The 14706-nt window shown below is 41.5% G+C and overlaps 2 protein-coding genes across 4 annotated transcripts in view; one reads left to right on the forward strand and one right to left on the reverse strand.

Moving 5' to 3' along the window:
- The window catches only part of Ss18 (SS18 subunit of BAF chromatin remodeling complex), a 250263-nt gene that overhangs the window by 143623 nt on the left and 91934 nt on the right, over positions 1 to 14706 (forward strand). The window lies entirely within an intron of this gene.
- Positions 1 to 14706, reverse strand: part of Psma8 (proteasome 20S subunit alpha 8) — a 51082-nt gene that overhangs the window by 31231 nt on the left and 5145 nt on the right. For 2 of the 3 annotated variants that reach the window (XM_052156050.1, XM_052156049.1), the window contains exons 2-3: positions 5900 to 6026; positions 336 to 460 (exon numbers count right to left, since the gene is read on the reverse strand). In XM_052156050.1, coding sequence (XP_052012010.1) covers positions 336 to 460; positions 5900 to 6026 — 252 coding nt within the window. Of the gene's footprint in view, positions 1 to 335; positions 488 to 5899; positions 6027 to 14706 lie in introns of all 3 variants that reach the window. The other variant, XM_052156048.1, reaches the window with a different exon arrangement.

The raw sequence follows: 14706 nt of genomic DNA on the forward strand, positions 1-14706 counted from the left end.
ACCTGATCAGGTGGACTTTGGTTTGCTGGTGAAATAATGGATCTTTCTTTGAAAACTTTAAGAAATGATGTTATTGTGTCTGCAGAAGCTTAAAATTTTCCTTTGAAAATCTGACATTCTATAATAATAATAATAATTCCAAGAATTGAAACTGATCTTGATTTGTGGTGATGCAACCCACTTTACCCAGATACGTTCATGAGGTGATTCTGAGAATGAGTGAGGAGTCTAAGGCGGTCTGTGACCTGAATGCTTGGGGCATCTGCGGATTTCTAAGACAGGGCCAGTGGTGGCAGAAACAGAAAGCTGGAGGGCAGCCAGGAGAGTCAGCTCACCTGCTTCAGAGTGGCTATGAAGCGAGTTATGTACTCTACGGTGACAGGGTCCTCCACCGTCAGCCTGTGGCTCTGGCACTCCACCCGCGCTCTGCTGATCACTACTCTAGCGTCAGCTGTCAGACCTGCAAAGACAGTCGAAGCGTTAAAGTCTATATATGTGTCAAAGGTTTTCAGTCGCCCCTTACGGCATCCTTCGCGCTACAGTGATGCCTTCCTAAGGATCTGGGAGATGCCATGTGCCTCGACTGTGACTCATTTCCTTTAAGCCTAATTTCACAGCCACTCTCTCATTTGTAAAGGAAGTAGTAAGTGGTTTGCTTTAAACACATTAATAACTTGATTTTATTTTTTTTACGAGAGCAAGAACAATTCTCTATCTTGAAGCACATCATTGTATTCAGAGTATGCTTGAATAACTGTGATACATCAGTTCTCAAACTAAAAACTTTGGAGGGGCTGGAGGGATGACTCAGTGGTTAAGAGCACTGACTGTTCTTCCAGAGGTCCTGAGTTCAAATCCCAGCAACCACATGGTGGCTCATGACCATCTGTAATGAGAGCTGATGCCCTCCTCCTTCTGGGGTGCCTGAAGACAGATACAGTGTACTTACATATAATAAATAAATAAATGAATCTTAAAAAAATAAAAAAAAATTGAAATCAAAGATGTTAGGACAGGTGACAGAGCTAAAATACCCAAACAAGTCAAGATGAATTCTCAGCATGTCTATGAGGACAGTGTGTTTAAGCTGAGGTTAGAGACTGACTGTAGCATGTGACTGGAACAACACTGAGTGTTTGTACAAACTAAGGACCACACTGGTGGTGTGTGTATGTGCACGCGCGCGCGCGCACGGGCAACTGTCTGAAGAGGGAAAAGGGGGAATTAGATGGCCTGGAGCTGGACTTACAAGCGGCTGTGAGCTGACGCTGACTTGGGCATGGTTTCTGGGAACAAGCTGAAGTCTCAAGTTTTACACACTCTTAACTGCTGAACCATCTCTCCAGACCCTTCACTGCTCATTTAATACTTATTAGATTGTACTCAAAACCAAAGCCACTAAAACATCAGGAAATGGGCCCTTCTCACCCAGCCATGGCCCTTTATCTGTCACAAGCACCTGCCTTCCCCACCCCATAGCTGTGGATCCTGGCATCGTCATCACTCCTCGGAAACGCGGACGAGAGCTGTCTAACATCACCTCACACAGGTTAGGGGAGAGCCGAGGCCAGATACCCAATTAGAGGACCAGAAGGTAATTCTCTGTACCGGCATCATCTACAAGAAAGGACTGGCAAGAGACGGCCTAATCCTGGGTTAAAGTTTTATGCAGCTAGAAACAGTTCAGATAAGCTATTTGAGAGTACATCCTCTTTACAATGTGACTGTGACCCACAACTAGAGAAACACTGACAAATACTTAGAGTGGTGGTCGCTCTGGAGATGGCTCGGCGGGTGAATGGTAGCTATTGATTTATTGTTATCCATAGCAGTTTAGAATTACATTATTTAATTGAAATATATTTGTATTTTATATATATGCATTTTAAGTTTGCCTTCCACTATTGATTTCTAGTTTCATTCCTTTTCAAGCAGAATGATACTAAATATAATTTCATCTTTTAGATTTGTCAAGAATTGTTTTGTGACAATTACAAGGCATAGTAAAGGACCTTCTTTTGCTGAATGAGCATGTTAAAGGTCAATATAAAATCCCTGTTTAAAAAAACAATTATAAACTAAGCAAAAAAAGAAAAAAAGATGAGACATGCTGTGGGAGCCGAGGACGCCTTGGGTGAATGTGTAGCGAGAAGACAGAAGTGCTGAGGGGTGTACTGATTGCATGGCTATGTCGAGGATCAATGCCCTAGACCCATGGAATTGGTAAAGCCTTCCTCCAGGGTCAGGCTCAGAGTGATGACAAAGCCTTCCTCTGGTCCAAGTACAAATGTTGACAGTGAACTCAAGTGAGAGTGTTGGGAACAACCGGCCAGTGTGTGCGGACTAACGACTGTCCTTCCTCCAGATAGTCACAGCTTGAGACTATTCCCCTCAGACTTCCGACCAAGTCCAGCTAGCCCCCCTGTATGTTCTACATAACAGATGTGCTGAGCTTCCAGACTGGTGAACCAGCCAGTGAGGCTCCATCACACAACCCACCTGACCCAAGCTATTCTGTACATGTGTCTGTGAGTCTGTCCTGTCTTTATACCCTTGCTACCTTTGGGCAGGTTAAGGTGTCAAGCCATACAGGATGCAGCAACATGTCTTAATCAATGTAAAAAGGCAAATATGCACAAGAAAATATAATCAATATTTCCAGCCTTGGGAAAATAGATGTTTAATCCATAATCAGAAATTGCACATATTTAAAGAATGATAAAAAATCAATCATTACAAAACCCAATGCTACTGTGACAGTAGGGTCATAAGACAACACAGTTGCTTTTACAATCTGGTATAACACTAAAAATGTATCACCACACAAGCCAGCAATTGTATGATATCTATTCCACAGAAATAAAAACACATATTCCCAAAAACACCTACCTCAAGATATTCACACTTTACCTGTAAAAACCAAAAACTAGAGGGGCCCAAAGATAAGCAGGCAACCTGTTAGCAGGTGACACATTCATCCCTTGCGACACTGCCCAACGATGACAGAGAGAGCAGCTGTCAGCAGCAGCCAGGGGACTGCAGGGGGATCACTCCGAGGGAACAAGGGTCGTCAGCAAAGGTTCCACATGATAATCACATAAGATTCAAAACTGACAAAATCATAAAAACAGCCTTGACTAGTGGCCAGCTGGTTAGAGGAGGAGAAGGGGCTGGCATGCACGAGTCGCACTGAGGTAACAGAGCAGTTGTGCCGTGAACAGAGTGGGAATATCCTGAGTCTACGTGTGGGAACAGCCTGAGTCTACGTGTGGGCTCAGTGTGTCCAAACATTCAACAGAGCTACTACGGAGAAATGGAACCTCTTCCCACAGACACTTGGACATTAGTATTCACACTTCATCTGTAATCGTGAAAACTGGAAATGGCCCAAATATCCTTTAGCAGCCAAGCCTTAACAAACAAAGGTGTACCTTCACACAGCACATCACTGCTCATTACGCACATTGCATACACATGTAAATAGATGCATAGAAAGCTCCTGAAGTTTATATTAGCTTACACAAATTATTTTAAAGATGGTATCACTGAGGGTAAACATGAAAGACTCCTCTGTGTTTCTTAGAAACTTTATATGACTTTATAAAATTTACAAAATACCACAGGATGGAAAATAATTCAGCTGCAGAATACCTGTAGCATAAGGTAAGCCCACCCTACACCCACATAAAAGACAGCATAGGCAACGTCCCTATAACCCTAATGCTGGAGGAATCAGAGCCATGCTGATCTCCCAGAGCCTTGGCTGCCCTGAAACCCACTAGACCAGACTGGCCTCAAACCCACAGAGATGCCTCTGCTTCCTGCGTGCTGATATCAATGGCTTTCAGGAAAGATCCAGTAGAACGGCAATAAAGGAAGCTATACAACCAGCTCCTCCGGCTTCCACATGCGTGAACCACACATGCATACACAACCATAGCATGCTCACAGGCTCCTATACACACCCCACCCCTGAAACACACGTTTGGGGCTGAGGGCAGTTCAATGACTGTTTCCCAGGCATAGGGCTTCTTAAAACTTTGTATGCTCAAGACTCCTTCTGACCAGAGAAATTTTTATATGACCTAGATGTATAGATATATAAAACAAGTACACAAACCAAATATTTCCTGACAATAACTGTTTGGTATACACGTAGTTTTATCATTAAAAGAAAGTAAATTTGCACACTACTGAGATAGTTGTTTTGCTTATTTTCACACAATTAAATCTTGGCTGAATAATTGGTGCAGTTGGCCATTGAGTGGCTTCAGCCTGTTTCAAAGTTTGATTTTATAGTCACCAATTATGCTGAGAATGCAACTTCATATAAATACATAGAACAAAATGACAGACATACAACTCAAGTAATTTCAGAAATAATTGGAAACTCTGTCCTGTCTTAGTTGGTATTCTATTGCTGTAAAGAGACACCATGACCAAACTCTTATAAAAAACTATTTACATTGGGAGCTTGCTTACAGCTTCAGAGGCTCAGCTGATTATCATAGTGACCGGGATGGCAGCACACAGGCAGACACGGTTCAGAGAAGTCGCTGAGACTTCCGCAGCCAGGTCCACAAGCAGCAGGGAGAGTAGCACTGGGCCTGGCTTGAGCATCTGAAACCCTCCAGGCCATCCCCAGTGATGCACTTCCTCCCCAGGGCCACACCTCCTAATCCTCAAGTAGAGCCACTCCCTGAGAACCTCGAAGTCAAAAGTACGGGCCTACTGGGGTCATTCTTATCTAAACCAACACAGACACTAAATCAAATTCATTGAAATTTTTATGAAACTCAAGTCAACATTACAGTGACCCTTTAAAATGAAACATTCTAACACATATAATTCAAAGGTACACCAATCTGATATGTTTTGAAGAATGGTAGTAGAAAATACTGTCTTTGTCTCCCACAATGAACCCATTGTGCTATGCTATCACATAAGTTAAAAGCTTTATGTACAAGTAAAAACACTGCAACTCGTGTGTGTGTGTGTGTGTGTGTGTGTGTGTGTGTGTATTACATATACATACAGATATATGTATGTCAAGTGCTTCAGGCATAAATGGCAGTGGTGTGTGTTTGGTGGTACGCACAGTGCAAAATGCACATGTACACAGCCAGGTCCGCAGAGATGCTCCACACAGTTCAGGAGCGCACAATCTACAAATCAAAGGCAGCTCTTGATTCCTAGCTGTCTGTCAATTTCTGGTGTCATATTCTCTGAAACTTCTTACTACTGTTATTTTTTCCCTAACTAAGTTGAGACTTAGCATGTCTGTAGCACATCACACACTGATCTCTCTCTTCCTTTCTCTCACCCTCTCTTTTTCCCTCCCTTTCTCTCTCCCTTTCTCCATCCTTCCCTCCCTCCCCCCTTCTTTCCTCTCTCTCTCCCTCTCTTTCTCCTCTCAGCCCTCTCAAACTGGGGCTGGAGAGATGGCTCACTAATTAAGCGAGAGTCCTCTTGCACAATGCCAAGTTCAGTTACCTGCATCCACACCACGCAGCTCACAACCTTCAGAAAAGGGTATCTGACACCCTCTTCTGGCCTCCGCAGGTATCTGCATTTATGTGCAGAGACCCACGCGCGCGCGCGCACACACACACACACATATATTACAAATAAAAGTAAATAAAATCTTTTAAAATCCTATAAATTATATGAATGATAAGTTCTATAAATTACATGGAAGAGAAATTCATTTTCAACATTTATTCTTTACCATCAAAAATCATTGTTTTAAAGTTCCCAGGTTATAGGGCTGTGGCCTTTAAAATACAGGTGACACTTTGTACTTAAGAAGTAAATGAAGCAAATCTATAGCAACAGGGTACCTGTCACCCCACTCTCCTATGTTTCATTATTGTAGGTACCCCTGAGAGTTGGTACACACCTGCAAAGGCCATGCAGACATGGTCATCGAGAGCGCAGATTTTCCTCACAGTCCTTTCATCTTGAAGCTTGGCCACTGACTTTTTTTCTACCCCAAGCACAACTATATTAGTTCCTCGAATTCCAACCTATAAAGACATTTTTAAAAAAGTAAAGTCAAAACTGGCTAATTATTCTAGCATGTGTCAGAGTTAAAGGGTTTCTCTTAAACAGTAAAATGGGAAAGGAGCCATCTAGGAAATACGATGGCCCAGGTGCTGGCTGACTAGATGCCTGGTCCCCAGCCTCAAGACAAGTAAGACAATTATCAGTGGTATATGAAAACAATACTTAAATATACAGCTTTAGGATGACTGAAGGAAGATGCTGATGATCCAAGCAGATTCCTTTTAGTGGCAAAACCAATCCTGACAAGGTAGGATAGAAGGCTGGGGCTGGGAGATGCTGCCAGGCATGTCTGTGAGTGTCTATAGCCTCTGGGGGGCAAAGAAAGGTGGACACAACAGCAAGCTGGCAGGTGCCTGGTTCAGTCAAAGGACAACTTTGGGGGCTCAATTCTCTCCTACAACCATTTGGTTCCTGGGGGCTGTCAGGGTACCAAGCTTGGCAGCAGGCACCTTTACCTTCAGAGACATCCTTCAGACCTTCTCTCTGCCTCTTGAATATGGGTGCAACGTGCTCCTCAAGTTCCTTGCTGTGATATCCCTACCCCGATGGACTGCATCTTTGAACAGTGGGCAAATAGGGGTATTGACTTCTTTTCCTCTTTGTCTCACTTTTATTTCATTCTTCTTTCTTAATACCCTAGCTAAGACCTTAAGCACTGTGTATTGAATTACAAGAGATAAAGCAGATACATTTGTATTCTTCCTGGTTTGAACTGTTCCCCATTTAATATGATTCTGGCTCCAGGTTTTCCATATATAGTCTTTATGTTCAGATATGTTCCTTCTCTTCCTAGTCTCTTCTGGGCTCTTATCACCAAGAAATACTGGATTTTGTCAAAAGCTTTTTCTGTATCTACTGAAAAAATAGTCATGTGATTTTTGTTCTTGAGTCCATTTTTCCCTGTCTTGCTCACTTAGTATTGTTATTTGTGAACTTCAAATAATGCATTTTGGACGTCATCATCTCTCCTCCAAAGCCTCCCAGATCAGTTGACTACCCATCCAACTTTGTGTCTTCTTTTCTCAATCCACTTGAGCCCAGTTTGCTCATATACTCTTGGTATCTGGTCATCCCCACCCCCGGAGCACGGCTGACCCCTATCAGGGGATGCATCCTTAAAGACAACTGATGTTCTCTTTCCCAGAAGCCATCAATGCCAGCCACCCCCTAGCTAGGGGTGGAATTTCGTGATCACGGTCCCTCCCCATGCCGGGATTTTGTCTGGCTTGAGTGTATTGAGGTGATTGTATAACTGCCTTGTTATTTCTGTAAAGCACTGTTTACCTCAAGTCATCAACCACCACTGGCTCTTACAATCTTTTCTCCACCTCTTCTACAAAATTTCTGAGCTGTGGGAAGAGGGTATTGATGCAGAAGTCCCACTTAGGGCTGAGCATTTCATAGTACAGATACTTAGCCAGTTATGGGTATCTGTATTAATCACCTGTACTACCAAAAGAGGCTTCTCATTTTAGGGCTGGAAGATGCATTGATCTATGGGTAAAACAATAAGCCACCATGAGTGTTTTTCTAATATGTCCATTTAACAAAATAATAATAATAGGTTCTCCCGTAGGACCCAAGACCTAACTAGCTACAGGTTCTCAGCCTAGATGACAGGGCCAAGTGTAGGCTTCATCTTTTGGAGCAGGCCCTAAACACAGTCAGAATGTAGTTGGTTACTCCCATGAAGTGTGTGCCACTGTGGCGTCAGTGAGAATGTCTTAACAGGCTGGTCATTGTTGTAGCTTACGTGATTCACAATGAATTGGCCCAAAATCATCTATCTCAGAAGCTAAGCAGAATCACTCCTGGTTAATACTGGGATGAGAGTCCATTTATTTTCTGTATTACATTTATTGCTTTGTTCATGTGAACCATCCCAGAATTTAAGTCAATATGACCATGATGAATGAAATTTCTAATGTGTTCTTGAATTAAATTTGTAAGTATTTTATGAAGAAATTTTGTATTTATCTTCATCAGAAAGAATGGTTTGTAATTTCCTTTGTGAGATCTCTTATCTTATTTAGTATCAGAGTACTACTGGCTTTGTAAATAGAATTTGGAAACATCCCTTTCTTTTCTAATTTATGGAATAGTTTGAGAAACAGTGATGTTAGTTTGTTTTTTAATGGTCTAGAAGTCAGCACTGATATCAATCTAGGCCTGAACCCTTTCAGTTAGGAGAATTTTTATTACCATTTCAATCTTGTTGTATTACAGATCTGGTTTTATTATCATCATGGCTTAATTTTGGTAAGTCATATACAATAACATTTAAGATTTTCTAATAGAATGGAATATTGAGTCTCTAAGAATCATAATGGTTTTCTGAATTTCACTTGCATGTCATTTTATTTCCAATGGAACATTTCAGATAGAACATTTTTACAAATTTAGACCTTTGAATACAAGTATTTAATGTGCACTGACCACATGGTGTATCCTTGTCCGCGAGTACAATGAGGAATGTTCCCCAAGGCTTGGGTTTTCAGCTCTGGGTCTCCAGTGGCCACACTCCTTGGAGGGGTTGTGCACCCTGCTAGAGGAGGTGTGTCACCAGAGGTGGGCTTGGAGAGCTTGAAGCCTGGCCTCACTTCTGTTTCCTTCTCTGTGCTTCATGCTTATGGTTGAAGATGCGTACTCCATTTCCTGCTTCCATGCCTGTCAACTGTTGTTATGACTCCCTACTTTGATGGGCTTTTATTTTTCTGGAACTGTGAGCTAAAATAAATATTTTCTTCCATAAGCTGCTTTGGTCACAGTATTTTATAGGGCAATAGAAAAGTAAATAATACATCCTGTTTCTTCACTGAAAAGCAAAACAAAACCAAAATCCGCAGCAAGCTCTCATGTTATCCACATTGGGTCTCAAAAATCACTAGTAATAGCTGTGGATGATCTTAACATCATGATCCTTACATCTCTTTCAAGGGCTAGAACTGCAAGAGAAAACTATCATGCCTGGTTTATCTGGTCCTGGGGAGCAAACTCAGGCATTCAACAATGCTGGTCAGGCACATTACCAACTGAGTTACATCCCAGACCTCTCTTTCTTTCAGTTAGTTTGGCTCAGGGTTTACCTTTTCAAAGATCTCTTTGTTTCACTGATTGTTTGCCTTTTCAAAAATATTTCATTAATTTCTGCTCTGACCTTAATTCTTTCTTCCTCTCTACTGATTCTGAGTTTCTTCCGAGGCTCTAAGAACCATTATCAAGTTGTTTCTTTTAGATCTGACTTCAACACAGATGTGTGCAGCAATAAGTTCTTACCGTTTCTCACTGCCTCCCCAATGTCATGGTAGACCGTTTTCATTTTCACTTGCTTCTAAGAATTTAATTTCCCCTTTGATTTCTTCTATGACACATTCATCATGTTTAATCTTCACAAGTCTATATATACTCAAGCTTCTGCTATTATTTATGCTTTTTTCATTATGGCCAAATAACATTCAAAATTGATCAAAATCTCCCAGTGTTTTAAGGCTTACTTTGCCTCCTATTCTATGATCTATTCTAAATCTATTTCCATGGACTATGAAAAGAGTATGGAGTTTATGGTTCTCAGATGGAACAGTCAATGGATGCCTGTGAGGTCTCTGTAATCTCTGGTGTCACCTAACTGCTGCTTCTGTTCAGTTTTCCTTGGGATGACACACTGGTGAGTCTAGGTAACTATTATTTTGTTGAGGTTAACTTGTATCTTTACATTGGTAGTATTTGTCTTATGTAACCAAGTCCACTTGTGTTTTGTTCATGTATGTTTAAAACTATAATGTTCTCTGTCAATTGTTTCCTAAATTGTTTTAAATTTGTCAAATATTAATCACTTATTTTCTATTTTCATTCCCTTGGAATACTTTCTTCCACTTTTTTTTTTTTTTTTTTGGTCAGAGGTTATATACATTTTGATGATGAGGTGCATCAAATACATTTCATGATTTTAATGTTTTGTGAATGACAAAACTCACAGAGATCCTCTTGCCTTGTTTTCTGAGAGCAGGGAGTTAAGAGTTTACTATTACATTTGGTTTGATCCTGTTTTTTTTTAAATTCAATCTTATAGTTTGTGTCTTTGAGCTGAGAAATTTAGACTGCTAATACTGACTTATTGAAATCTGCTACTAATTCCAGAGTGATACTTTTCAATGTTTTGTGTGTTTTCTTATTCCTCATTTGCTTATGTTGTATTCTCCTGTGGTTCAGTCTTCTCTTTGGCCTCATAGATGTATTTCTGTTTTAAGTTGGAAAGATTCCTTCAAGAATCCCTTTAGAGCTAGTGTAGTGGTCATAACTTCCTTTAGCCTTTTTTTTTAATTATTATTGTTTCTTTCTCCTTCATTTATGACCAACATTTTTACTGTGTATTGTAGTCTGTGTTGGGTAACTGTTTTCTTTCAGAAGTTGAAATAAATAATTCTAAGAACTCACAGCTTTTAAAGTTTCTGTTGAAATCTGATGTTATTATGATAGCTTGCTTTTGTGTGTGACTTGATGTTTCTCTCTTATAGAGAAATATACTTGCCAAAATATACTTTTTTCTTTTGTATATTTATTGATTTGACTATAATATGATGAGAGGACACTGTCTGGCCTAGTTAGTGTCCCACAGTATGGTGTTTTGAATGAAAATGGCCCTCCTAGGCTCATAGGGAATGGCAAAAGGATTGGGACATTTGGCCTTGTTGGGGGAAGTGTGCCACTGCGGTGGGCTTTGGGGTTTCAGAAGCTCGAGCCTGGCCCAGTGGCTCTCTATCCCTTCTTGCTGTCTGCCAATCTGGATGTAGAACTCTCAGCTTCTTCTCCAGCCCAATATCTGCCTGCATGACACCATGCTTCCTACCTATAAGCCAGCCACAATTAAATATTTTCCTCTTTAAGAGTTGCCATGATCATGGTGTCCCTTCACTGCAACAGACATGCTAAGACAGAAGTTGCTACCAGCAACTGGTGTATTGCTGTGATTGGCCTGGCCATGTTTTTGCCTGGAGAACTATGGAACATTTTGGGATTTTGGACTACACTGAACATTTTAAGTGAGGCTTAATGGACTCCACTAGTGTGAGCATGGAAGACAGTGGTGCTGAGGGTGATTTGAACTGAGGGGCCCAGTTCACAAGGTGTCAGAAGAGAATTTTGATGTGTGAGTTAGAGATCATTCTTGTAGTATTCTGGCAAAGAATGTGGCTGCTTTCTTCTCTCCTTGACCAAACAAATAGGCCTGAGGCCAAATTGGAGAGTTTTGAACTAAGAACATTGGCAGGGGAAATTTCCAGACAACCTAGTATCAACTGTGTTACTTGGTTATTGGTGGCCACGTTTACCAAGCTCTAACGAAAGGAGCAAGCTGTGCAAGGGGAGATACAGGGTGTACAGAGTGAGGAGAAGAGGAACCAAGATCAAAGGGAGGGTGGACGACAGGGTGTACAGTGTGAGGAGAAGAGGAACCAAGATCAAAGGGAGGGTGGACGACAGGGTGTACAGTGTGAGGAGAAGAGGAACCAAGATCAAAGGGAGGGTGGACGACAGGGTGTGCAGTGTGAGGAGAAAAGGAACCAAAAGCAAAGGGGGGGTAGACCACAGGGCACCTGGATAAACATCTAATCCGTGAAAAAGATTTAAAGAAAAGCATATACCTTCAATCCCAGCACTTAGGAGGCAGAAGCAGGTGGGTTTCAGACTTCAAAGCCAGCCTGGTTTACAGAGCAAATTCTAGGCCAACCAAGCTTAAGCAGTGAAGGAAACAACTGGAAACAGAAAGCTGATGGTTTATATGTAACTGAATGAAAGGGGCCATGTTCCAGCCCCAGCTAGCACCAGAACCTGGCCGCTTTGGCTTTAGAGTCAAGGATAAAGAAAAGGGACTCCTTCAGTGACTAAGGAAAGCTGCTGAGGCCAAGACCATGGCAGGGGTGTCTCTGCATGAGGCACAGAGGCCACCCTGTGAGGCTGTAAGGTAAGCCCTAGATTGCCTTGGAGGAAGATGCTGGAAATGCCAGAGCTTCGGGATAACTGCCAGTGAGAGCTGGTGGTGTGTGTGGATCAACCCAAGAGAAAGAAGTGTGTTGCGGTCAACAAAGCTGACAGGCCTGAGATGCGAAGAGCACTCTGATATCTGGCTTGGAGGTACAGAGTTTAAAGTTTGTCCACTTGGCTTTCAGTCTTACTTTGGCCCAGTGTTTCCTCACTATGGCTCCCCTCCCTCTCCTTTGGAATGGTAATGTTTAACTTGTGCCATTTGCTTGTCGCAAGTATGTGATCTGCTTTTTTATTTTGATTTTACAGATTGTCATGAGTATCAGAGACTTTGAACTTGGGACTTTTAAACATTGTTGAGATTGTGATAGACTATGGGGACTTTGGAAATTGGACTAAATGAATTTTGTATTATGATATGGCTACAAGCAAATGGGGCCAGAGAATGGACTGTGGTGGTTGGAATGAAAATGGCTCCCAAGCGTGGTGGCGCACGCCTGTAATCCCAGCACTTGGGAGGCAGAGGCGGTGGATTTCTGAGTTCGAGGCCAGCCTGGTCTACAGAGTGAGTTCTAGGCCAGCCAGGACTACACAGAGAAACCCTGTCTCAAAAAAAAAAAAAAAAAAAGAAAGAAAAGAAAAAAGAAAAGAAAAGAAAGAAAGAAAGAGAGAGAGAGAGAGAGAAATTAAGAAAGAAGAAAATGGCTCCCTGAGGCTCATAGAGAGTGGGATTGTTTGAAGGCTTAGGACATGTGTCCTTGTTGGATTGGTGTAGCCTTGGAGAAGTGTGTTACTCAGGGTGGACTTTGAGGTTTCAGGAGCTAAAACCAACCCCAGTGGCTCTCTCTCCCTTCCTACAGCTTGCTGATTCAGATATAGAACTCTTAGCTCCTTCTCCAGCACCAGGTCTGCCCATGAATTACCATGCATTCAACCATGACAATAATAAACTAAACTCTGAACCTGTAACTCAGCCCCAATTAAATGTTGTCTTTTGTTAAGAGCTGCCATGGTCATGGTATCTGTTCACAGTGATAGAAACCTTAATTAAGACATATAGATCTACAATGTTTTAGACATACCTTCTCTTTATCTTAGTCATTGTCTAAACAGTCAAACTGTTCTACATTACCTTTATGCCCAGATGCTTTGTCCTGCCTTCATCTGCTGTTGGTAAGGGCTCTGTGGATCTTAATAGCTTCTCGACCATGTCACTTGTACTATCTTAATTTGCATTTCTTTTCGATATTTCTTTTTATTGAATTTTCACATCCTATTTTTACTTTCTTATTCTCTCCAGTTGCTTGTGTGTGTGTGTGTGTGTGTGTGTATTTAAAATTCATTCAGGAGTTTGTATACTCTCTGATTTCTTCAAATATACTTATATCCTTTCAAATTTTTTGACAAGGACGGCATTTTTTTACTCTTTTAGTACATTACTGAGATTAATAATTTCTGAAAGAGACATGGAGCTTTAGTGTTTCATGTTTTTTTGAGTTCGATGGTAAATCGTTTGGAATTTTTAAGGTATTTTTGTTTTATGTGTCTGGGCTTTGCCTCATGTGTGTTTAGGTGCCACATGCATCCCTGCTACCCATGGAGGTACCAAAGGGATCAAATTCCCTGGACCTGGAGTTTCCGTGGTTGTAATCCACTATGTGAGTACTGGGATTCAAACCAGGATCCTCAGGAAGAAGAGCCAGTACTCTGAACCATTAAGCCATCTCTTAGGCCCAGAATAGTTTTATTTATCACTGCTCTTCTTTTAATGGAAATGCCCGTTATATTCAAGAGGGACAGATTGTAGTACATTTGAGGGCCATTTTTCTCTACTAGGCTTCTGTTCCAAACACCAGGCTCAGTCCCTGGTACTCTCTTTTTTTAAAAAAATGACTGCTGGTGCTGCCTTATTCTGGCCTCTGTGGACATAGACACACATGCAGGCAAAATACCTATACATTCAAAATAAACAAACAAATACGGCTTGGTTGGTAGGTGAAACCTCAACTCTTTTAGCAATTATTCCTAGGATCCAGATACTGATCACATTCCTGGATGGTCTAATCACAGATGCTTGTCCCACAGTGGGGATCATATGTGCTAGTCACACATCTGGTGGTCCTCCAGAGTCAAGTAGTGAATGCTGTTCTTGCCTCTGAGTAGTCCATTATCAGTGTGAGGTCTCATGACAAATTCTGGTTAAATCTCTTGGTATCCCTTCAGAAAGTTGGTTTTTATGGTATTGTTTTTCTTAAGGACACCTTTGTGAGGCTGGGCCACTATAATACTGATCCACTCTTCATGGGTCAGGATGCAAATGTTGGTCCCTGGGTCTGGGCAGTTCTTCCTGATGTCTGGTATGCTGTTTGGAGTCTGTGACCCCTATAGACACTGTCTTTGATTTGTTTTACATCTTGCTAAATCCCGTGTAGTTCTCAAAGCTTTTCCATTACCTGGAGTTACAAGATGGTTGTGAGCCATACACTTAAAAATAAGTAACTTATTTTAAAAATATGGTGGGTGCTGGGACATGCACATGCAAGTGAGTGTGTGCACACACACACACAAAGTAAATAAGCAAATAAATAATTTTATAATTTATTATAACTCTGCTCTTCCGGAGATACTGAGTTCAATCCCCAGCAACCACATGTTGGCCCA

Source organism: Apodemus sylvaticus, chromosome 13 (assembly GCF_947179515.1).
Source record: "Apodemus sylvaticus chromosome 13, mApoSyl1.1, whole genome shotgun sequence".
In the NCBI taxonomy this organism is placed as follows: domain Eukaryota; kingdom Metazoa; phylum Chordata; class Mammalia; order Rodentia; family Muridae; genus Apodemus; species Apodemus sylvaticus.